Here is a 24,273-nt window from a genome sequence, read left to right as displayed (position 1 = left end):
TTCTACAGTAATAATTTCTAACTTGTGGAGAACTTTAACTTCCTAGTTTTAAAAAAAGATAAAATAATATAAACATTTCTACCTTCAAGTAAGGAAATTCTTAAGAATTTAAGATCAATTTAAGATCAAAATACTGGGAAGATTATACTCAGCTATTAGTCCCTTAAAGGCAAAGAGTTAGTTATCTTTGTTGTAGCATCATATGAAGTTCTTAATACACATCAGGTATTCAGAAAATGTTTTTGGTTTTATTAAATTGGGTATTCTTTATGAGACTAATTATTAGTTAAAATTTATTCACGGAAAATATTATTGCAACCAAAATTCTACATTTAAGTAAAGTCTAATTTAAGTAAAAATGTAAATATTTAAAGCAAGAGAAAGAAAACCGTATGGATTCTAGTTTTTAAGAAGCAATTTAACTTCAACTTATTAACAGTGTTAATAATGAGCATAATTCTTGAAACTCAGGTGAATATTAATTTCCATTATGTACATATATGAATAAAGTTGACACTGAGAGTAGCAGAACATGTCAACTTTCTTTGTATCTTTTTAAAGATGTATAGTACATACTCACAAAAACAAACCTAAAAAGTAGGTATACATTGCTACAAAATTATTATTTTTATATTCATCCTATAAACTACTTACATGGATTTTATAGTGAATTCCCTTACACAGTCAAAGTTTTTCAACAATATGGTTAAATATTTATCAGTGTATGTTTCCTTACATTTGTTTTGCTAAAATAAAATAATCCTTGAGATATTTTCTAACACTTTTAAACACAAAGCTTTAAAATTTGTCTTAATCATATCAAGTACCTGTAAAATCATATAGCTGTGGTACAGTTTCCATGATAATACCAATCAGAGGTAGATACAACATGGCCACTCGAGCCTTTATCTGGGGGTCAGAGTACCGTGGGTCAGAGTCATGACTGGATAGTAAATTGTGTACCATATTGATGACTTTCTTATGCAATCCAAAGAGTCTATTTAAAAAGAAGAGATGAAGAAGAAGTAGTAGTAAGGTCACAGAGATTAGATAATATCTTTAAAACAAACAGTCATGGTACTAAATCAATTTTGGTCATTTCTTAACTTTGCCATTTATATGCATGTATTCCCTTTTAAAATAAATAAAACAATATGAAAGTATAAAAATGTATAAATTAAGAACTGGAGAAAAGGAATTACTAAGCAAATTCACTTAGGAGTAAAACTGAACATTTTAACTCCTCATTAGTACATTTGAAAACTAAAAATTTTTAAGTGCACTTATAGTAACATTTTTTTTCAAAAAATGAATTTTAAATAGCTTTAAACTGTATTTCATCAAATCAGATCTTTTCCCATTTACCAAAAATAAATTCTTTCCTTTTTCTGAAAAAAGAATCTTCTACCTAATGGTCCATGTAGTCCACAGAATGGTATCTCTCTGACATCTCTAGTTAATAGACTCCCGATCCCCCCTCAGTTTTCACTGAGCTAATACACTAGCAAGGGTAACTCTCCCTTTCTACATTCTTTGTCTCTTAGAGACACTTTGACTATGTAATCATCCTTATTAAAAATCAATCCATTCTAACTGGCCCTTAATGCTGCACTTAGCACCAGTTTTAGAACTCTCTCTTCTTAAGCCTCTTAACAAACTTGATTGAAGACCTTACCTATATCTTCTTTCTGTATCTTAGGAAAGAAGGACCATTCTAAAATTGCTCTGGCCAGATCTTTTACACATGCCCATCTTTACACTTACCAAAATCATATTTTCTTTTTGTCTTAGAAAACATTGTACCTTCTCTCAAAAAGTAATTTCTAAATATGGTCAATGAACTCCATCTTTCTGTAACAGCTTCAATGTTCCCCCTCATCAAGTTCTTTCCTTCTTTTTTCAAATAAGCCTTTTCAATATTGAAAAGGTTGTGATTTGATAGCAGGTAGTCCTAATCCAGAGTCCTTGATCATAAGCATTTTACATAACTGTATATGAAAGCTGACTGGAGATTTCTTTCTTCTAGATTTTTATTCAGAAAATATAGTTTTAAGCACTGTAAAGAACCACATCTAACAGACACATATATCTCAGTTCACATTCTCCAGTTTTCTGACATTTTATCATCTTACATTTTCTCTTCTCAGTATTTTTTTCTGATAGGGAATATCACCCAATCTCAAGGCTTAGATTCTAGAAATTTGCTTTCTGTTCTCCCCTTTTACTTCTTGTATCACCACAAATGATTCTTAAACCTGGATAGATATTACTCATCTCTAAGCAACTATCAGACCTAGACTTCAACCTGCCTAAATTCTACCCGTCTGCTTTCTTGAAGCTTTTCCCTATGATTATATAACTCAGTCACGTTCAACTATTAAATATATATTTATGCAAGATCTGTAATGGTCTATTTTCAATGTTTAAGACATTGTCCTTATTTTTAAGGAATTCACTTTAGCCAGAGAGAAAGAGACACTAAAATAATAATAACAAAAATAATAATACAGGGGCTGGGGTTGTGGCTGGCTCAGTGGCACAGCACTTGCCTGGCACGTACATGTGAGGCACTGAGTTCAATCCTCAGCACCACATATAAATAAATAAATAATAAAGGTACATCAACAACTAAAATAAATTTCTTTTTAAATAATAATACAAATGGTATAATCAAGGGGTAAATCCTCTAATCTTCTAAAGAACTATGTACCATAAAATTAGCATTTAATCATAGTATATTCTTTTAGTTTTAATTTTCTAACTATATGAAAGTTTCTAAAGAGCAAATCTTTGGGTCTTGGGCTGTAGCTCAGCAGTAGAGCACTTGCCTTGTAAGTGTAAAGCACTGGGTTCAAACCTCGGCACCACATTAAAAAATAAATAAAGATATTGTGTCCATCTACAACTTAAAACATATTTTTAAAAAAGAGCAAATCTTTGGTGAATTATAGAACATATTATGCCACTCAAGGAATTATTCTTGATTACTTAGAGAGCAGACAGAGTACAAAGATTCCTCTCAATGATCTAGGACAATATATGCTGCATATCATCTCTATACCTCTCAAGAATGTAAAATTCAAGACAAGAGATGTCTCTCACAATCACTGATTCATTGAATTAACATATAGTTACTAAATGTCAACTTTGTGCTAGACACAATTCTTAGGCACAGCAGTAAACAAAAAGGACTAGATGCTTGCTCTTGGGCTCCCCGATCTCACATTCCTGTTTTTTTTTTTTTTAATTAAGTTAATATGTATTGGTGATTGAACCCAGGGGGGCTTTACCACTGAGCTACATCCCCAGTCCTTTTTACTTTTTATTTTGAGACAGGGTCTTGCTAAGTTGCTGAGGCTGGTCTAGAACTTGTAACCCTCCTACCTCCGCTTCCTGAGGGGCTGGGATTACAGGTATGTGCCACTATGCCTAGTTTCTGAGCTCACTTTCTAATGGAAAGATACAAACCAAGAAAAAAGGAAATATCAGATAAATGTTTTATAAAAAATAAAACAATGTTATATGGTTAAGAATGATTATGGTAAGGGTGACATGGCTATAATTTAGTTTGAATCATCAATGAAACCTCACTGAGATGTTTTGAGTGGAAAGCTGAGCTGAAGAATTATGGAAAGAAATGGGTATGTTGAGAGCCTAAGGCCAGTTGAGTATTGCTTCAGGCAAAGAAAACTGTAAAGCCATAAGGTGGAAATGAGCTGGGTACATTTCAGAAACAGTCAGAATGGTTAGATCTTAGAATGAGAGGAGGGAAGAGATTGATGGGAGTAGACAATAACATTTGATTTTATTCTAAGTACTATTTAAAATATATACACACACTGAATATTTAAGCCAGGTAATGACATAAGCTGATTCCCACTTTCGAAAGACCATTAAGGCAGCTGTATAAACAAAATAATTTTAAGGAGGCAAAGATGGAAGTATAATCAGAAAAATAGTAGTGCAGATTCAAAAAAGTGGCTGAACTTGACATATATTTTGGAGGTAGAACCAGTCGAATTGGGTACAGGATTGGGTAATGGATTGGGTACAAGAAAGAGTAGGAAAAGGAAGAGACAAACAGGAGTAAAAGTTAAGATTATAATCTAACACATTACTATTTCGAGCTCTTCCAATATCTTGTTTAACTGAATGCACAAGAAAAGGTGGTAGTGAACACACTATCATTACTTTTTGGATTGTACAGAAAACCTTTCTAAGGGTCAAAGACCAACGCATCCTAGCTTGAAGAGGCAAAAAAGCAGTAAAGAATTCTTTCATCAGTTTTGTGTTTACATGAACTTGTGCTAAGGAATTGATTCTGGATGTGGAAAAGAAATCTCAATGGAGAAATATCTGACTGCTAAAATGCTCCATTCTTTATAGCAGATACTACTGAGCTCCTATTCGACCTGTGCTCCCCTTACCTTTCTTCCTCCTTGAACTAATTTTGTTCAGGTCTATATTCCTTCCCTATTGCTCAGGACAAGCAGACTCCATCTCCAATTTCAGGAGTAGATCCTGATCAGACCAGCCCTGCTACTTAATGGTTGGCTGCTTTGTGATAGTCTGAGAAGAGCAATAAATTCATTGCTCCCTTAGTTGAGTAGGTCTCACAATAATAATAGTATCAAAAGTCCTATGGGCCCAATATTGTATTTCGAGACATAGGTGACTTATGTTTGGGCACCAGCTCCTCATCTGGTGCCCTGTAACAGACATACCACTGAATCTATGGATCATATTTAAGCAGAACTAATCTAATCCACCCAGGAACCTGCATAGCTTTGGTGACAATGGCAGCACATGACAGGCAGGTGAGCCAAATCAGTGTAAAAACCCTATCTTTCTTCCAAATATGAAATAATAAATTTACCTTCCTTTAATAAAGCCAGTTTGAAGGAGAATTTTCTACTTCTTGCAACCCAAAATATCCTGATATATTAAGCAAAAATACTGGGAATAAAAGTTCAAATGAGATATACCAGTTTATTAAAGAAAGCTAGTATATTCAAATTGTTTTCAAAACAGCTTTTTTCCCAGACAGTGGATCCCTTTATTTTTTCCAAGTGACATCATATTCATTTGTCAAATGCCAAATATGAAAGTGGTAGCAAGCAGGATTGGGAGGTCCAGAGTTTCATCCACTTAGTTTTCCCTCTCCACATTCCAAAGTCTGCACACACCTCATTCCACCCTACATAGAAACCTATTAAATACCTCTTTAGAACCATACAGAATGCAGTGTGAAAACTACTGTTTCAAAAATATATTCCAAATATAGGAGGTTGCCATTGTTAAACCATTATTTAAAAAAAAACAAAAGGCATGTCTTTCATGTATAAAAGATTTGGCCTTTAAAATATTTTGAGTATTGACTATGGCCAGGACATATTGCTAAGAACTTCATAAGCCTCCTCTTTCATCTGCTCCTCAAATAATCAAAGAAGCCTAGTGAAACCTGTTCAATGGTAAATCTTGTTTTATGGAAACCTTATATGAGGTTGATCTGTATTATAAGATTAATGATCATATTATCAGAAAAAAAATTTAATTGAACCAAATAATTCTACTCAGGAAGCTGAGGTACAAAAATCACAAATTTGAGGCCAGCCTAGGCAACTCAGTGAAACCCTGTCTGGAATTAAATTAATGATAATGAACCAATTAAAGAAACCATAGATATAAGAAGGACCTAATAGAGTAGAGGAAGGGGGTCAGGGGAGGGAGGAAAGAAGAGAAAAGGGAAATACTGAGGATTGAAATGGAGCAAATTATGTTATATGCATTTATAAATATGTCAAAATGAATCTCATTATTATAACTATAACACACTAATAAAAGCAAACAAAAGAGCCGGGGCTATATCTCAGTGCTAGAGATATGCAAGCCCCTGCTTTCAATCCCCAGTACTGAAAAAAACAACAAGCAAATCCACTAATCAAATGTATTATGGTCAGTTTTGGGTTTTGTACTTTTTAAAAGGAGACACAATTTTTCTATGTTACCAATCCTCCTGCCTCAGGTTTCTGAATAACTGGGACTATAGATATGTACCACTGTGCCATGCAAATATTAAGATGGACATTGCCCATAAAGGATACTAGACCACAAATTAACTACCTTCCTTCCTTTCTTGTTTCTGCTTCCTTCCTCCCTTCTTTCCTTTGCTGTGGGTTGAATCCAGAGCTCCCATTCACACACATTAGGCAAGTTCTCTATCACTGAGCTGTATCTCCAGGCCTCATTAAGCTATACCAATAAATTTAAGTTATTGAACAGTATCCCTTCTTTTCAATTTATAAAAATCTAAAAGTAATCATAACATTGGAAGCTTTGAAAGTCTAAGATGTGTTTATAGTGAAATTTTTGAAATAAAATAATACATAGAACTTTCTTCACGCAGGATATCATAAGAAATTAGTCTATTTTCCTTAAATGAAAAGTGCCTACTGTATTTTGGTAAGTCTGAGTCCATCTACTAATATACACAATATATTTTATGTACAATTAAAAAGAAAAAGAATGCTATGAAATAAACCATGCTGGTTTATTATCATTAATATTATTTTCATTAAACCTATCAGTTTTAAGACAAATCTCAAATTCAGAGGCAACAAAATATGAAAAAAAAAGTGTCTTTCTTTGAGGAAATACAGAAATTATATACATATGGAACTTGGTGAACAGAAAAGTAGAGATTCTTAGGCAGTGTGAGATGCTTCTGTCCCTCTCTCCATTGTACAGGCAAAAACTGGTCTACTTACCCTTCAGCATCAGGGTCTAAAATAACAGCCAGCTCTGTTAACACAAGGCCTGCCAAATAATGCTGCTGGCGGAAAGGCACAGATAATTCAAACATATTTGCAATCTTCTGGTCTTGTACATTTGTGGAAAATCCAGAACTCTGTTGGGGAGTGAAGTAGAACAAAAGTATAACAGCTGTGCAACAAAATATCCTACAGTGAGAGCAGCACAAGAATGAAATGTTGGCATGATTAAAAAGAGATAAACAGTACCTGGGATAGCTTATTTTATATTAGTATTAACAGCATCAGAGAAAGAAACTGCTTATTTTTGGTATAGGAAACCATGACAAATCATCTCATTAATGTAATCATTTTATTATTAAAATTGATTAATAGAAAATTTAATTAATTTCCTTTCTCTCACACAGAAAATCTTCTATTTGTTTTCTTCTTTATTCTCTAAGTCGCCTAACATTCACAATATCATATTCTCAAGGGGAACAAGGCAAATGTTAGAATATACACTCATCCCAGAGTACAAGAGAAATATTTATAGTCAAGGGTACTGGTTTTTGTACAGAAATCCCAAATACCAAGTTATTTTTTACAGAATATATTACCTCTAGAATTATTATCTTTCTGTGGTCTACTTACTGAGTTTCTTAAAGTTTCACTATTGTGAAATAGTATTCTTCCAATATATATTCCATATTCAGAATCACACATGAAGAGTTTTAAAGAATAACAGATTTCAGATATCTCTATAGAGAAATCATCTCCTAATAAATACATAAAACTCAGGTTCCCTCTCAAAAGAAATGCTGTGAGAATTTTCTGGCTAAATGCAATATTCAGTAAGGAGCCAGACAAACAAATGTTTCATTACAGGTTTTCCACATCTTGGCAGAAGATAGGAAAAGAAAGTAAAAGATCAGTTTGATTCACTATAGAAATGATGTGCTAACCAAGTAGAAAATTGCCAATGGGTTGATCCAAATTTGTTGCAAAGATAAAATGAAAAGTTGTGGGTGCTTTCTGATGTTTTTCAGTCTTTCAAGGGGAATTTAACTATTTCTTTTCATCAAATTCCATTTGAGAATTTAATATCTTGAAAACAGAATTAAGTTCAACTTTGACTTTAGACATCGAGAGCTTAAGAAAGTAGCTTGCTTACCTCAGGAATAATATAGCAGAAAGAGTGCTTTGCCAGGAAGGAGGAAAACTCGACTTCTTTAGTACTAAAACTATAAAAATCCCTTAATCTCAATCTATATGAGAGGACATATTCACTAATTATTACAATTACCCTTTTTTATCATTAGAGAAACTGCTAGCTGTTTATATCAAGTGCTACCCACTGAAAACTAAATGTTCATCTAGTTTCCTTTGGGTTTTCTAAATACAAGTTAGGTGGGGCTTGGCAAGCCTACACTGCAATTTGATTTCTTTCTCTTCTTAGTTATGCTTCATCCCCACCCCCTTCCTTTCACAGGTATTGATCCTTACTAATTATCATGTACCCACAAAGTAGAGGCATAGACTCTAAAACAAATTCTTGGTTCAAAGCTGCCATTTTTTACTTAGTAAACTTTCTATGTTTCCATTTTCTTAACTGTAAGGTGGGGATTATAATGGAACTTACCTCCTAGAGTTGTTCTAAGGATTAAATGAGCTAACATTCATAATGCATTTGAAACTGAGCCTATGATACAGCTATTACTCAATAAGTATTATCATTTTTCCATTGTTTAAAACCTTTTCACAAAGGTGAACTTTATAGGTATGCTTACACATTTTGCATACCTGAGATGTTGCAGAGGAAACAGAAGGTGATGGAGATGCAGGTGGAGTAAGTAAGCTGCAGGGTAAGTTCAATGTAACATAATGCTCATGGCTGCAGATGATTCGTAGAAAATCCAACCTCAAAGATACCAGGACACTTGGATTTGATAGTGAATAAAGCTTTGAAGACACCTTGTAAGTATTGTGTAAATAAGACAACATTAATCAATACATTATTTTTCTATCACTGATATTAGAATGACAGATAAAAGAATTAAAGGATAGTACTCAGTGAATAGCTTTGGCTCTTATAATTTTAACAATAGTACCAGCTTTTTCCAGAGTTACCACTGAAGTTAAAAATTTGAAACTAAAAGATTTACTGTATAAATGTATTTCACTAACCTAAAAGTAATGTTACCTTTAGCATTAATAAATACTTCTTGAAAATCTACTTTGTGAAGGAAAAATATACCAACAAAATAACCTAATATCACTAAAAATGAACTATCTACTCTTTTTATAGCATCTTGCATTCACCTATATTTATAATATTTATAATTGACTATTTTCCCAGCTACATCATAAGCTATTTGGGAGTCAGATGATAAACTGACTTAAAAGTTTCAGTATCGGGGCTGGGGATGTGGCTCAAGCGGTAGCGCGCTCGCCTGGCATGCGTGCGGCCCGGTTCGATCCTCAGCACCACATACAAAGATGTTGTGTCTGCCGATAACTAAAAAAAAATAAATATTAAAAAATTTTCTCTCTCTCTTCCTCTCTCTCTCTCACTCTCTCTTTAAAAAAAAAAAAAAGTTTCAGTATCCCTAGGGACAAGTATAGGGGTTCATACATCAAGAATAAGACAGGATGACTTTTGGTTGCAATAGAATATAAAATTCTAGGAAAAAAGGTAAAACAAAAATAAAGTTTTGCAAATATTTCAAGTAGGTCAGTGCCCAAGTATAGTTAGTTAACTCTATTAAAAGAAACAATAAAGACATCCAATAAAGCAGGTCTTCAGAATTTTAAATTTCATATCGCCAAATAGAATTCTTAACCAGTAGTTACCCAAAACTCATCTGTGGACCATGTGGGAAGTGCTTCATAAGCATCATGTCTCACACTACCCTTGACCTCCAACTAGGATTAAAACTTAATAATTCTGCAATGGGACACAGAGATCTATAAAATTTTTAAAGTTCCTTTAGAAGTTACTTCTGGAACAATGATATGGCTCACAACCACGGGCCCTGTCAGGACCAACAATTATTATTTCCTGAAAGGCAGGTTTCATTAATCAGTTCATAAAAATTTTAGAACAAAATTAGCAGTTTGTGGAAGAAGTCCAGGATGCTTTAAGTTAACTAAAACCAAGATAATGAATAATATTATGGACTTCAGCAGACCTCTATAAGGTCAAAGATTATAGAGTAGGAGAAATATACAGCAAAATGCAGCTACTTTAAAAACTTACTCAAAACACAAGCAATTCAGTTAGCTGTTCATGCTGTATAAATGCTGCCCCTGCCTGGTATCTTGAGGCTGCTTTACATTACTACTGATCTGACTATCTGCTCCAGAAGGGGAATTAAAGAATCATGAGTGAATCACTACAACTCAACAGAAGCCACTGTACTAATAGCAAAACATGCCAAAGTGCTTGTGCCCTGATAAAACAAATATACATTTACCATAGTAATAACAATACATTAGTTTATGCTACTTTTTTGTTTTAATACCAATAAATGAACGTGCTCTGAAACCTCCAGCTCTGGAAAGAGCTAACAGCATTTAAATTACTTTATGACTAATTACTACTTATTATATATTACCTGTTTATAGCAGGACTTTATAAGGCTAAAGACAAATCCTCTGTCCATAACAGACAATAGATCATTGAGAAAGAATGCAAGGCTTATATTGAGTCTCTCAACCATTTCTGTGTCCTAGGAAACGGAATACAAAGCAAAAACCAATTAAAGTATGGTGGTTTAATCTTAGCTTGAAAAGAGATAAGTGGAAAAAAGTTATCACTACCTTCTGAAATCGGGAAACTATATCACTAGCAATTGTGCTGACAAGAGCAGCAATGTCATCCATGAAACGTTCTGGAAAACGACTTTTCCTTGGAGCATCAAGTTTATCATTAAAGTATAAGTGGTGTACCATACTTTTTACCTGAAAAAAGATATAAGCCATTTGTTTAATTTCTTATGATTTTGCTTAACAGTTTTAATAATTCTAAACACTCAGGCTACTTTTTCAATATACCATGTTATTTAATGGGTGGCTGAAACATTTTTAGCTTTTCAAATAATATTTTGTGTGTGTCAAAGAAATATCAAACACAATACAAGTCAATCACTATATTATCTTCATAAAATTATTCTGGATTTCAACAGAAAAAACAGTCAGTGTACATCAATAGAAAAAAAATCCTTTAAGAAAATTTTTAATTAACTTTGCTATTCCATATCCCCAAATTCTAAGCTTTGAAAGGTTAGAGACTCTGTCTTCACTGTGGTGTTTTTAGTATCTACTGTAAAGTGGCACATGGTAGGAATACAATACATATTTAATGATTAAATATTAATAATAAAATATTAGATAAAAATTAACAGTGATTTATGTTCATAGAATGCTTTTAGATAGAATCTTTATTACAATGCTATCATAATGATAATAAAGAGATTTAAACATTAAATTCAAGGAAATTGAAGCTCAAGTCCTAAGGTTAGTAAACAACATAGCTAAGTCTTGAACTGGTCTTTTGACTTACATTTAAGAAATCTGAACACAGTAGAAAGAATTTTTTTTTTAAAGTCAAATTTATAATTTTTATATTATAAAAAAGCATATGATTTATAAATTTGCTACTTATCATCTAGGAGGAAAAATGAGTTTTCTGTCACTTATATATGGTCTCTTTACTTCCTTCCTTCCCCCTTTCCTTTCTTCATCCCTCACTCTCCCCCACTTTTCTTTTTTCTTTCTTCCTTTGTTGTGGTTTTGTTTCTTATTTATTTTTATCTACTCCTTTTTTGGAAGAAAAGTTTCAATGATATCCAGCTTTACAGAGATAAGGAGAAAGAAGAAGTTCCTTAGTGCCAGCATGCTTGTGTTTAAATCATAGTTCTGCTACCTCTAAGCTGTATATATTTAGATTAAGTTACTTAAACTTTTCTGTATCTTGGTAATATGCTAGAATATTGTACCCAACTGAAGAATATTTTTTTAATTTGGTATGTGTACATATATACATGTTTTCTTATAACTATATTTATTAATTAAAATATTAGTTCATTTATTTGTTTTTAATATCATTGAATTAAACAAAAGATGTTGTTTACTGGCTGTAACTGACTTTTCCCTAAGAGCTTTCTAGGTATAATAATGGTGATAGACATTTATAATGCTCATTTTACCTTTGTTTGGTATAAAATCTACAGCACTGCCATTATACACTTGTACGTCCAGACTAGGAGAGAATATAGCACAAGTTTCCTGGAAAAAGACTGCTAGCTTCTGCAACTATCCCTGTAAAAAGAGTTAAAATGAACCTCATTTGGCAGGGAGTGTACCAGGGATTGTAATCAGGGGCATTCAACCACTGAGCCACATCCCTGGCCCCATTTTGTATTTTATTTACAGACAGGGTCTCACTAAGTTGCTTAGCACCCTGCTTTTTGCAGAGGCTGGCTTTGAACTCACAATCCTCCTGCCTCAGCCTCCTGAGCCACTGGGATTAGAGGCATGCACCACCATGCCCGGCCATGAACCTTATTCTTTACAATTTCACCTCAAACATGCTGAGTGTCACAGTGTTTACTCAGAAATGTAATACATATAATTTTGTCTTGAAGGTATGTATAAGACCATAAGATGTGCAACAGAAAATACTTCTAAGATAAAAAATAAGCTAACACAAAATTGTTCACCAAGGGAAAAAATATTAAGGGATGTGTTTAGTTCGCTCACCATTAACTCAAAAAAGAACCAGGCTTGTTGCAAAGCTGATTCCCGAACACTGCCACTGCAAACAACCCACTGCAAAGCCAGCTCCTCGTGAAAAAGCTATCCAGAAGTAAATCCAAAGTTATTATCAAAGTCAAATCTGATGATAACATAAGCCAAATAATAATGCAAGTACAAATGAAGATAAAATGAGGATAAGCAAAAGAAGGCATGTGAACCATTCAATGATGCAGTGAAGACACCCATTAACGAAACGGCTATTTATGCATGTAAGACAGTGGCATGTTGAAGAGCTGAAAAAATTACATGTTATCTTGGAGTAAAATGTAATTTTAAAAGGACAGCTGGGAACGAGTCTCCTAAATTGTACCTGCAAACAAAAACTGGACCAAGAACTCACAGTTACAAATAAGATCTTGTTTGTGTCTAAAATACATATTTTAACGTACACAAATACACTCATGAACTTTGCTGGTACAATTTAGGAAATACCTTTAAATTTTTTAATTTTGCTAGAAGTCTTTAATTTTCAAGTGTTCAAGTGTTCAAAATCTTTTTTCAAAAATCATAGAAAATCCCTGCATTATAATGGATATGCATACAAAGCATTTGCAAAGTAGTGTATATTAATATGAAAAAGGACTAACAAAACTGTGCAGAAGGGAAGCAAATCAACATATCTTACTAAGAGTGAAAATTTTTCTAACTCATCTTCCTTTCCCTGGAGATTTAAAACACAAAACAGAAGCAGTTACAGAAACAGAATTAAGAATTGATACATTTTTTGGAACTAAAATTTGATGATCAAATTTGAATTAACTAAACCCTAAATTAAACAGTCAATCCCCCAAATAAAACATTATCTTTAAGTAAAAGAGCTCACATTGGAGAAGTATTGGTTAAAGGCATCAGACAAGCAGTGCTTGCTAAGATGTATTTTTAAACACAATGTCATTGTTTTAATATCTTTTATCGATGATGTAAAGAAATTTTGCATCTATATAGTTGATGGAATCATATTCCCCCTCTATGATTTGTCTTCATATGAATCTACCTTTTTAGTTGGTAAGCGTCCCGTTAATGTTTGTAAGAAACTTGACGTCTCTGTGTGCGAAGACATACGATTACAACTTCGATCCATAGCCTATGGAGTGAAGATGAATGAATGACCAGATAACATTAACATTGCAGTGGATGACTTTGCAGGTCGAGGATTATGCACAATTTAAAAATAGAGTTTTACTATGGTTTCAACAACCATCTATTTTATTGCTCATCTCATTTACAATATTTTAAAGTGTTTTAATAATAATGTATGATAAGTATCAAAATGGCTTCCATATATTTTTTGTTTGTAAAAAAATAAATATTTTAATGACTATTATTTAGAGTGCTGCAAAGAATGAAACTTTTATCTGTGTGATCTCTATACATGCACATATCTAGTAAAAATATATAAAAAGTAAAAACATACTTCTCAACTGGTCTCTGACCAAAAAAGAAACCAAGAATTTTGTATTTAATAAAGAAAATAAAAAGTTAAAATTAAATTTTCATTTTTCACTATTACCAAAAGCTATCACTCAAGTATGTTATGTAGTATAGCAAATATAAATCATTTTTAATATTAAATGGAATTAAAATTTTTCTTTAAGAATAAGAGACTTTCCTCCAAAGCCAACACACAGGTGAGAAGTATATTCAGAGGTATCATGCAGGTATTAGCTATCAAGCAACTAGTCTTAAGTAAGCAAAACCTAATTCAACTAAATTATAACATTTCATACTTTGCAACACTGTACAAATTAAAATGAATTTTTGCTTCTGTCATTTAATCTTATAGCATGGGGATAATACATTGTTCACATTTAATTTCAACTTACTACCCCTCTTTCTATTCAGTGATTGTGGAAAAAAAAAGACAGTGAATGCTAAACAAAAATGATATAATAATAGCTACTCTTTAAACCAAAATCCAATAGGAAAACTATTGGGTTTTTCCACAAAAAATATTTGAAATTCCTACTAAAGATGTGCAACGCCTAAAATAGAAACTGTTATAAAAGCCATCAATTGCATAAGCAGCAGGCACTGAAATATTGACAGGGGTATAGGAGGAAGGACAGGAGAAAGGAAATAGGAAAGGAGAACATTACTGGTGCTATTGGTGGTATTCATGCATAGTAGTTGGAAATGTGCTAAGGAAACAAAAATACACACTTTAATGATTAAAAAAAAAAAAGCAAGCCACTGAAATCATAGTATGTACTAAAAAGTAATGTTCTAAAGGGAAACATCAGCAGCCAATAAAGAAACCTCTAATGTAAACACCACCTGTGTTGATTCTGCACTTGGACTGGGGTTGGATCCCCATGGGGCAGCTTTTGGACCACCAGTGTTAACCCAGGAATTGGAGCGATCTAAACCCTAAGCATATAATAGAAAGCAGTTGGAAAGGAAAGAAATATTACATGTTGCATGCTATAAATTATTCTTAAAGAAATCCAGACCTTCCAATGCAAACATGTTTTTAATTAGTACTGTTAAAGCAATCAAAATTTTAGGCACCTATAGAGTATTAGTTCACCAAAATTATATTATTATGTAATATAATTTTTTTAAAAAAGATAACCAAGAATATTAAGTACAGCATTTAAAGGGCCAAATACTAACAACTAAAGTTTTCATACCATCACCCTCTCAAATTCTTATTAAAGGTACGTAGTTCAAATTAGCATCAGAAAATTTTCTCTGAACTAAACTGAGATTTAAAGGAAAAAAATCTAAGAAAAACATTTCATTCTATGCTAAACACTAATTTAGTTACATTTCTCATCAGAACTACTATATAATAATACTCCACATTTCTATTTGACCATGCCTCCTTTCACTTTCTTTTAGGGACTAGGAAAAATGAAGTAAAATATTATGAAGAAAATTATCCTAATATTTTTTCCTTCCTAATAATAAAAGTAGATTTGGAGGGGCTGAAGTTGTGGCTCAGTGGTAGAGTGCTTGCCTAGCACATGTGAGGCCCTGGGTTCCATTCTCAGCACCACATAAAAATAAATAGATATAGATAGATAGATAGATAGATAGATAGATAGATAGATAGATAGATAGATAAAATATATTGTGTCCATCTACAGCTAAAAAATAAATATTTTTTTTAAAAAGTAGATTTGGAGTTCTGTTTTTTGTACAAGAGTTTATTGTATTTGTTGTAATTAAACATAATGGGCTACTATTTTACATAACTGTTATAAGAAAAATATGCTGGATCTGTTTATAGGACTTATATCTTTATCACCACCTTCATTAATTTATAGTTTCTTTAATTAGTTAATGGGTATGATTAGAAGTGAATTATGTCTGTCTTTATGTGAAAGGGTTACTATGATACCTGGTGCAAAGCTTTACTTTTATTTCTTAACCCTGACAGATGACCAGAATCACTTAAAAGTTTTATAAAATCAAGATTCTGAGCCCTACCTCCAAAAATTCTAATTCAACAAACTGAGCTAAGGAAATGAGAACCTGCTAATTGGAACTGGAGCAAGCTATAAGGAATTTTTAGAGGATTATCAGGGGGGTGGTGGTGGTGGTAGTGGTGGTACTAGTAGTAGTAGTAGTAGTAGTAGTAGTAGTAGTAGTAGTAATACAACCCAAGACAAGCTGACTAAAATATTAGAGCATGAGTATGGACCCAAACCAGAAATCACCAAAGAAAGGCCAGCCAGGTAAAAGAACACACAAGAGTTGTAATAATGGCAATCAACTTCTAGACAGTAGTGTCCTTTGGGAGGCTTAATAACAGCACCTATGTGCAGAGCTCTACTTCAAAACAATTAAATCAAGAGTTGCTGGATGTGAGGTCCCAGTATTTTTAAAATATTTCAAGAGATCTTCAAAAGATGAAGAAAAGGCAAAGAAAGAACTGTAACTATTTAGGAGTTTGGTTTTAGGAGGAATATTTCCTTTGCTTTTTCCCGTTTTATTTTTTTTCAAGTATATAGAGAAGTTGAAATATGATACAATAATCATCTATTTCTTATTTTTTTACAACAATTGTTTAAAATGGGAATGAAGTTTCATCCAGGTTCTTCTGCTTATTAACTACAAAATCTAAGATAAACTACATAGCTCCAGGAGAAATGATAGTATCTTCTTCAAATTCTAAGGATCAAGTTAAATAGTAGAAGTAAATTAACAAATGCAATGTCTTAAATATAGTAAACTCTCAAAGTCAAATTTTAAAAAAACTTTCCATACATGTTTTATCAAAAAATACTTTGTAACAGAGTAAATTAGATATTATACAAATACCAGTAAGATTTGATAAATAATAATTTATTAAAAATAAAATCCCTGCCTTCTCAAAACTCCTTTATAATATTTCTAGTTAAACAAGTTAACACGCATGTATTTCAGGTAAGTTAAAACAAAGTTTTTCACTATTTTCCAAAATTAGGTCTCTACTGTATAAGCCTAAGGTTCTTTCTGCCATATTAGATTTTTACAATCATTTCTCATGTTACAAAAGTAAAAAAACATGAACATCTGAGTTTTGCAGAATTATAAATGTGTTTTTCCCTCCTATCCTCCTATAAGTTTCCACAAAAGAAACAACTTAATCCCCCCTTCAAGCTACTTTTTAAGTTACTGCTTAATAATTATCTTATTTAAAGCTAAGGTATATAATAATCTATAAAGTGAGAATAAAAAAGTATCTTGTTTACCACAAACTTTATTTCATGTATACAATACTGATGATCTCAATAGTTATAATTATATAGTAGTAGTAGTAGTAGTAGTAGAAGAAGAAGATTGATGATGATGATGATGATGATGATGATGATTGGTATTGAACCCAGGGGGACTTTACTACTGAGTTACACCCCTAACACTTTTTATTTTTAGACAGGATTTTGCTAAATTGCTTAGTGACTCACTAAGTTGCTGCGGCTGGCCTTGAACTTGTGATCCTTCTGCTTCAACCTCCTTAGTCATTGGTATTACAGGTGAATGCCCCTGTGCTCAACTCAAGGTTAACTATTTAAAGAAAACCTGTGGCCAATTATTTTTTAAAGCAAATAACTTCCAGGGTTACAAAGCAAATAATTTGAGAATTAAAAAGCTAGTTAACCACATCAAACAGCTCTAATTAAGCAAATTTTGACTGATATTTACTAATGTAACAATTTTATGTTTACAGATCCACAAGGAATAAAGAAAAGATAAACTTAGGTTAGGGTTAGGGTGTGCGCATGAATGTATTTGAATGGTTTTTTTGATTGCCAAATTCCAGTAACATTTTTATTGTTATATATTGTTATGGTGCTAGGGATTCAACCCAGGGCCTCAAACAAGCAAGGTAAGCACTCTACCACCAAGTTGTACTCGCAGCTCTCATTTTGTCCCATAGGTATAGAAAAGTTCCTTGAGCAAGGCCCATACTACATGTGATTTGACATCAATATTCATGTTATAATACAAAGACTTTGCCTTATATACATAATATCTCAGTGCCTAACACAACAGATTCTCTCATTTTTCACAAATAAAGCAATAAAATTCACTCCTGAGGTAACCATATGCTTATATAATTGAATGTTAAAATACTGTTACTATGACTAAGAAAACACAAGTATTTGGGCAAAATAAATATAAACAAAATCTCCAAAATATATGTTTACAACTACTAGAATAATAAATGCCTATTGTATTGTGTAAATATTCTTAAATTTTAGATGTTCTGCATTCAATATTAGGAAATCAAATATAACCAAAACTTCCCCAAAGATAACCAAAATTTCCCTAAGGTCAAATCTTTGACGATTTTTAAATACATAATTAATAGTAAGGCTGTGAGCAAAAGCACAAATTGATTTTTAAAAATTTTTAGTTGCACATGGACACAATACCTTTATTTTATTTATTTATTTTTATGTGCTGAGGCTAGGCGAATGAATCACTGAGCCACAAACCCAGCCCCAACTTGATTTTTCAAAGAAGTAATTTGTTCTTGCTCTGGATGCTCCGTGCTTACAATCATCCATTGGATAAATATTTATTAAGCATCTTCAGTATGCTGCACATTTAGTGCTTTAGACATGTCAGTGAACAAATGAAAAAGAAGATAGTAGCAGAATACTAGAGAATTTTTTTTTTTAATGAGTGAATAATAGCATGCCTGTATATGGATGGGAATGATTCAAAATACAGGAAGAAACAGGGCTGGGGATATAGCTCAGTTGGTAGAGTGTTTTGCCTCCCATGCACAAAGCCCTGGGTTCAATCCCCAGCACCATCACAAAAAAAAAAGTCTGTGTGTGTGTTTGTGTGTGTAGAAATAGATAATGCAGGAGAGAGATGAAAAAACTGCTGGAGTAAATTGTAACTATAGGTAGCAGTAATAAGAAATGGGAGCTTGTCTACAAGTGGAAGGAATAAATTTAGAAAGAAGGATAGGTCATCTATAGCAGATTATTAAATAGTCAGTAGTAGGTAGGTAGCTATGATAGTACTAAGTCTATGAAATTTTTCTTCTGATAACTTCAGTTTGTCCAGTGAAACTGGAGATAAAGTGAAAGGGAAGATGAGGAGAGAGGTATTACGGGGTTTGAATAACATACTATGGCATGAAATCATTTCTTGGGAGAATAAATGGTGAGCAGCATATGAAATACAGAATGTAGATTCTTTACATTTTCTGAAATACAATTATATACCATTAATATTAGAGATTATAACTAAATGATAATCCAATATGGAAGTAGTTAATAAGACTTTTCCAATAAAAAAAAAGAAACAACACATAAACTATTCAAATAAAACTTAATTAGGGGAAGGCTGAATTGTCATAAGACAAATTCTCATCTTGTGAAGGCTTTCTCAGAAATTAGTTTATATTTACTTATGTAAAACTGTTATGTCCCATTTAATGATCTTGAAAAAAGGCAACAAATCATTCCAACATATATATCTCTTTGTTATAAATCCTGAGGTTATAATCTATCAAACACATCTATAAGGAATAACTCGAGAATTATGTTAAATGAGGCATAAAGCAAATCTTACAGAAGGGGAGACACTTTAAAAGTAGAACCTTGAGGAATATGCCATCTATAGTAGAAATTTTCATAATTTATAAATATAGCATATAAGTAATGCTAAGTACTACCTCTGTTACAATGAGATATGATCAAGAATGAAAACAAGAATTAAAAAATAGGAATTATTTTTTCTAATCATGAAAACATTTGTTAGCAAGGAGCCTTCTCTTTTTGCAGTTGGTATATTACTCAGCTTACTCTGCAGTGTCCCTATACACATCTACACATTGGTCTCCCTAGGAGTTCAAAAAGTCAAAGTTGTTTCATAAGAGAAACATTCATACAGATCTTACTGAGATGTTTTAATCACTATTTAAATTTTAAGGCTGCAAAAAAATCTAAGAAACTACAAATTATTTAATATGAATGCACCTTACTATGTGTTAACATTCCTTAATGCAAATTGAGCTTCTGAGTGTAAAATTTCTGTAACTACATAAGCTATCTATATTTTTATACAATAAAACTGTAAGAATAGTTCTGTTGGTTTTGAGTAATGTTCAAGTATTATTATCTAACAAATCTAGGTCTTTAAAACTTTCATAGTAGTTCAAGTTAAGAGTTGAACATGGATCCTTAATCCTTTATTAGTTAATCCTTTATTAATTCTCTTCCTATCCAAATCAACAGAGTAAAATGCCAAGGAAAATAATATGTTCTTTTCCAATAGCAAAAAATAAGAAGTAATATAGCCAAAACACATGATATGATTTATTGGCCTTGGTTTTTGCTTTGGTCTGTCTTGCTTAAACTCTTAAGTTATGTTCATGCTTTACATGTAGAAATGTAATAAGTATTTGGGAGGGTACATAATAAAGATGGATGATTTGAATAAAATATAGCCGCATCTTATACTATATGGCCTCTTTCTTGTTGTCTGGGATAATCATTAATCATCATTAAAGAAATCATACTTTTTTATAAGTCTAGTGCTAAATTCATAGAGTCTCCTGTGAAATGTGGTTCTAATACCAATCAAGGTTAATTTTTGAGTGTGGTCTCATAGTTCACATCAATGATGGCATGTCTCTTATACATCAGTCACATAGGTCCCTTTTAATTGTAAAGAAATTCAATCTAGCCATTTTTCACACAATAGAGTAGGATGCAGATGACAATAAGTTGCATGTAACTAATTATCCTGGATACATTTTAGAATTTGGCAGGCTTTTTGTTTTTGTTTTTGTTTTGTTTTGTTTAAGAGAGTATACCAACCAGTTTGTACTAGCAACTATATTTGATAGAAACATAAAATAGTCTTTTTTGACATAATAGAAGTACAATTTCTTGCTTATTCCTATATCAGAATAGAAATATATAATTTCTGACTTATTCTTAACTCATATATGTCTAAAAATTAAAAATAAAATAATTGAGCATTTCTAATTTGTTCATAAACTGAAAACCAAATTTATGATGCATGTGGTCAGTTTACCTTACTGCCGATGATTGACCGAACTTCATCATCTGGTGATGTTGGAGTCCCAGATATATCTGGGTTACTATTACTAAGGCTTCGAGAACGATTTAAATTAAGGCTTGCAGGTCTCACAGCAGATCTAGCCATTGTGGCATAATGCACTGATCCTCCCAAACCCCCAGGACCTGGATTTGCATATAAAACAGCACAAAATTAAATTAAGAAACTTACTCAGGGAAGGACCTGAAAAAAGTCTCTGCCATTATATAAAAATTTGCAAAGATCATAAATTGCTTTTGTTTCGAAACAAAAATACTATATTTAAAAAAATACCAACAGAAATAAAACACCTAAGAACAGTCAATAATTACACAAAAAAAATCCATTTTATAGCAGTTGACAAAACTATGCAAATTATAAATAAAATAATTATTTCTTCAGTGTTTCTAAATTACACATTACATGTACAATAAAAGCCAAAATGAATAGGAAACACACATACATACATTACCTTCAGCAAACACGTCAGCAGGTTGAAAGTATATACATGATAATCATTAACTAACTGAACAATTAAAAGGTTGTTCAAATTAAGACATCCCCCACAACTACCACCACTATCCCAAAGTCATACAAAAGACAAGCAACTACTTGTGGCCCCAATACTCTGAAAGGCTGTTATTTTACTGATCAAGAAGAAATGAGAGCTTTTCTAGAGAATAATTTTTTACAATATTATAGGTTTCACTGGGTTGTTGAAGAACTGCTAATCTACCATGTTTCTTCTTTAATGCCCACCAACATTCTGACTGACAAATCAGGTTTTTTTATCTTAACAAAGAATTTTAAAATACTTTCAGAGACATAGAAGTTATTTTCAAGGTCCATTTCCAAGAATTATCTTAAACAAGATCTCAATTCAAGTTAAAGGAATCTGTATAAATAACGACACTTAAAAGAATAACCTTTTCAGCAACCTAGCATGATGAATGGTATTTAGGCAGTATCAATAAACATTTGCTATCGAATGCACACATAACCTCATGGATTAAAAGAATGTTTCAATCTTGCCATGAACACTTAATTTATGAAAGACAGTTTCACAGTAAAAACAATAAAATACCTGGTGATGGTGAATTAGGGTAAGAATTTGGAAGGCGAAAAACATAATAGATATATGAGGCAAGAAGGCTATTTCTACCATGTTGATCATGATTTCCTTCCAAGTTTTTGTGAAGTCGATTTATAATTGATGCCATGGCTTCAAAAGATGCTTGACCTAGATTAACTTTTAAAAAGGAAGAAAATAGTTTAACTTTTAGAATCTAAGTTCCATGAAAACCAAGATTTTATTATCACTATAGGATTTAAGAATCATGATTACACACAGTAAGTATATAAAGATAATATTTGATACTAATTTTAGTGATGGATTAGCTGAACCAAAAAGATTTTTGCAAACAAAATGAGAAAAAAATTATTTTACAAATTTAATATGAAACTGTATGGGCTTGATTGGTCAAAACCCAAAACATTACCCAACAGGTATCTGTTATTTCATAAAACAATACAAAATACATGATTTTTAAAAAAAACTATCTTATATATCCCCTTGAGAAACAATTTTTCATTTTAAAGATGACTCTGAAAGTCTAAACTACATACAATAAGCATATATTACTTTTGTTTATAAAATTAACAATATCAAGAAAAATGATTAAAACTACTAAAAATATGAAGAGAATAGCTGAATAAACAACAGTTGAAATTAGTGCATTTTTATAAAATAATTAGAAGGGAAAAGGGAGCTAGAAAAGCAGATTGACTGTATAGCATTTTCAATGCCTGGATAAGCACTACCTATTCAGTCATTCAAGTCAGTATATCACAAGAAATCTGCAAAAGTGGAGAAATTCTGATAGCACACTGAACATGTAAACCAAATAGTCATTTGGAGCAATGAGCCTCAGACATTGTAATGTATTTAATTAAGACAGTAAATTATGAATAGATAATGAGGCCCAATTAAGCTTTCTAAAAGCAGAATAATCAAACTAAATGGTTATTTAGTAATATTACTCTATATACTGAACTAGAAGGGAAAGAGACCAGAAACAGAAACCTGAATGGGGTTTAGCAATTCTACCTGTTCCTAGTTAATTCCTCTCCCTGTTTATTTTCTCATAGTAACTATTTCAAAGAATCCTCAAACTTCAGGTCTACCTTATGTCCTTCTTAGCAAATCTTGCCTTTAATCTCACAGAAGAAATATATAAAGCATGAAATTCCTCAAGTTTTTCAACAAATTTATCAAAAATGGAAACTACTTATATCTCCTCTCCAAAGGAAACAGTGCCCCTTCCCTGTATGAATTATATTATGAACTTTCACTCTTACTTCACACACTTGCTTTATTAACTAAATCTTTTCTTATTTCAAACCTTATATTTTTCTCAAATATATCCATTCTTATACCCTAATATGCTCAAATATCTCCATTCTTATTCCCTAAATCAACCCTGCTTTCTCTTCTAAACTTCTTAAATTATTTCTACCTTCAATTAGACTAAATTGTTTTTGTAAATTTTACCAATGGACACTCTCAAATATTCCAGATAAGAGTTGAGGCACTCAATAGCCTGTTGCTTGAGATATGCCATACCAGCTGAGCGACCTTAGGTAAAAAATTTAAATATTATGTTCATCACTTTACTTACTCATGAAATGATGGTAATAATAGCACCTACTACATAGGGTCATTGTGAGGATTTCATACAGTAACATAAATAAAGCACACAGCACTATTCCTGGAACATAGTAAGTGCTATCCAAGAGTCTGTTATTATTGTTATTACTATATTTTAATTTATACAATCTACAACAAAGAACAATGCTGGCCTGTTTTTTCTTAAAAGCTTTTCCTATAACTTTTGTAACAGGATCTTTCTAATCCCTTAACTGAACCTTTCTTCATCTTTTTTGTTCAGCAGGAGTTGTTTGTTTTGTTTTGCAATCAAGAGACTGATCCCAGAACCTTATGCTATTAGACAAATGCTTTACCACTGAGCCTCATCCCCAGCCCAACCCAATCTAATAAGTTAGTTCAAGTTCAACTTCTTTATAGGACTTGGGTAGAAACTGGGCAAAAGGAGAGCAGTAAAACTTGGCAAGAGTGAGGATAAGAAACATTGCTCCTTCTAGAACAACACAGAAGAAAATTAAAACAGTG

The 24,273-nt window shown here is 32.2% G+C and overlaps 1 protein-coding gene across 7 annotated transcripts in view; it reads right to left on the bottom strand.

Annotated features, from left to right (window-relative positions):
* The window catches only part of DOCK7 (dedicator of cytokinesis 7), a 200,145-nt gene that overhangs the window by 62,806 nt on the left and 113,066 nt on the right, over positions 1 to 24,273 (bottom strand). For 2 of the 7 annotated variants that reach the window (XM_081308896.1, XM_081308897.1), the window contains exons 21-30: positions 22,168 to 22,332; positions 21,060 to 21,229; positions 14,844 to 14,936; positions 13,564 to 13,653; positions 12,513 to 12,608; positions 10,572 to 10,712; positions 10,367 to 10,480; positions 8,553 to 8,723; positions 6,768 to 6,907; positions 828 to 997 (exon numbers count right to left, since the gene is read on the bottom strand). In XM_081308896.1, coding sequence (XP_081165022.1) covers positions 828 to 997; positions 6,768 to 6,907; positions 8,553 to 8,723; positions 10,367 to 10,480; positions 10,572 to 10,712; positions 12,513 to 12,608; positions 13,564 to 13,653; positions 14,844 to 14,936; positions 21,060 to 21,229; positions 22,168 to 22,332 — 1,350 coding nt within the window. The remainder of the gene's footprint in view (positions 1 to 827; positions 998 to 6,767; positions 6,908 to 8,552; positions 8,724 to 10,366; positions 10,481 to 10,571; positions 10,713 to 12,512; positions 12,609 to 13,563; positions 13,654 to 14,843; positions 14,937 to 21,059; positions 21,230 to 22,167; positions 22,333 to 24,273) is intronic. The other 5 variants (XM_081308898.1, XM_081308900.1, XM_081308899.1 and 2 more) reach the window with 4 other exon arrangements.

Source organism: Spermophilus citellus (genome assembly GCF_964194105.1).
Source record: "Spermophilus citellus genome assembly, chromosome: 9".
Taxonomy (NCBI): Eukaryota; Metazoa; Chordata; class Mammalia; order Rodentia; family Sciuridae; genus Spermophilus; species Spermophilus citellus.
The sequence above is the reverse complement of the archived record's forward strand: the minus strand, read 5'-3'. Positions and strand labels throughout refer to the sequence as shown.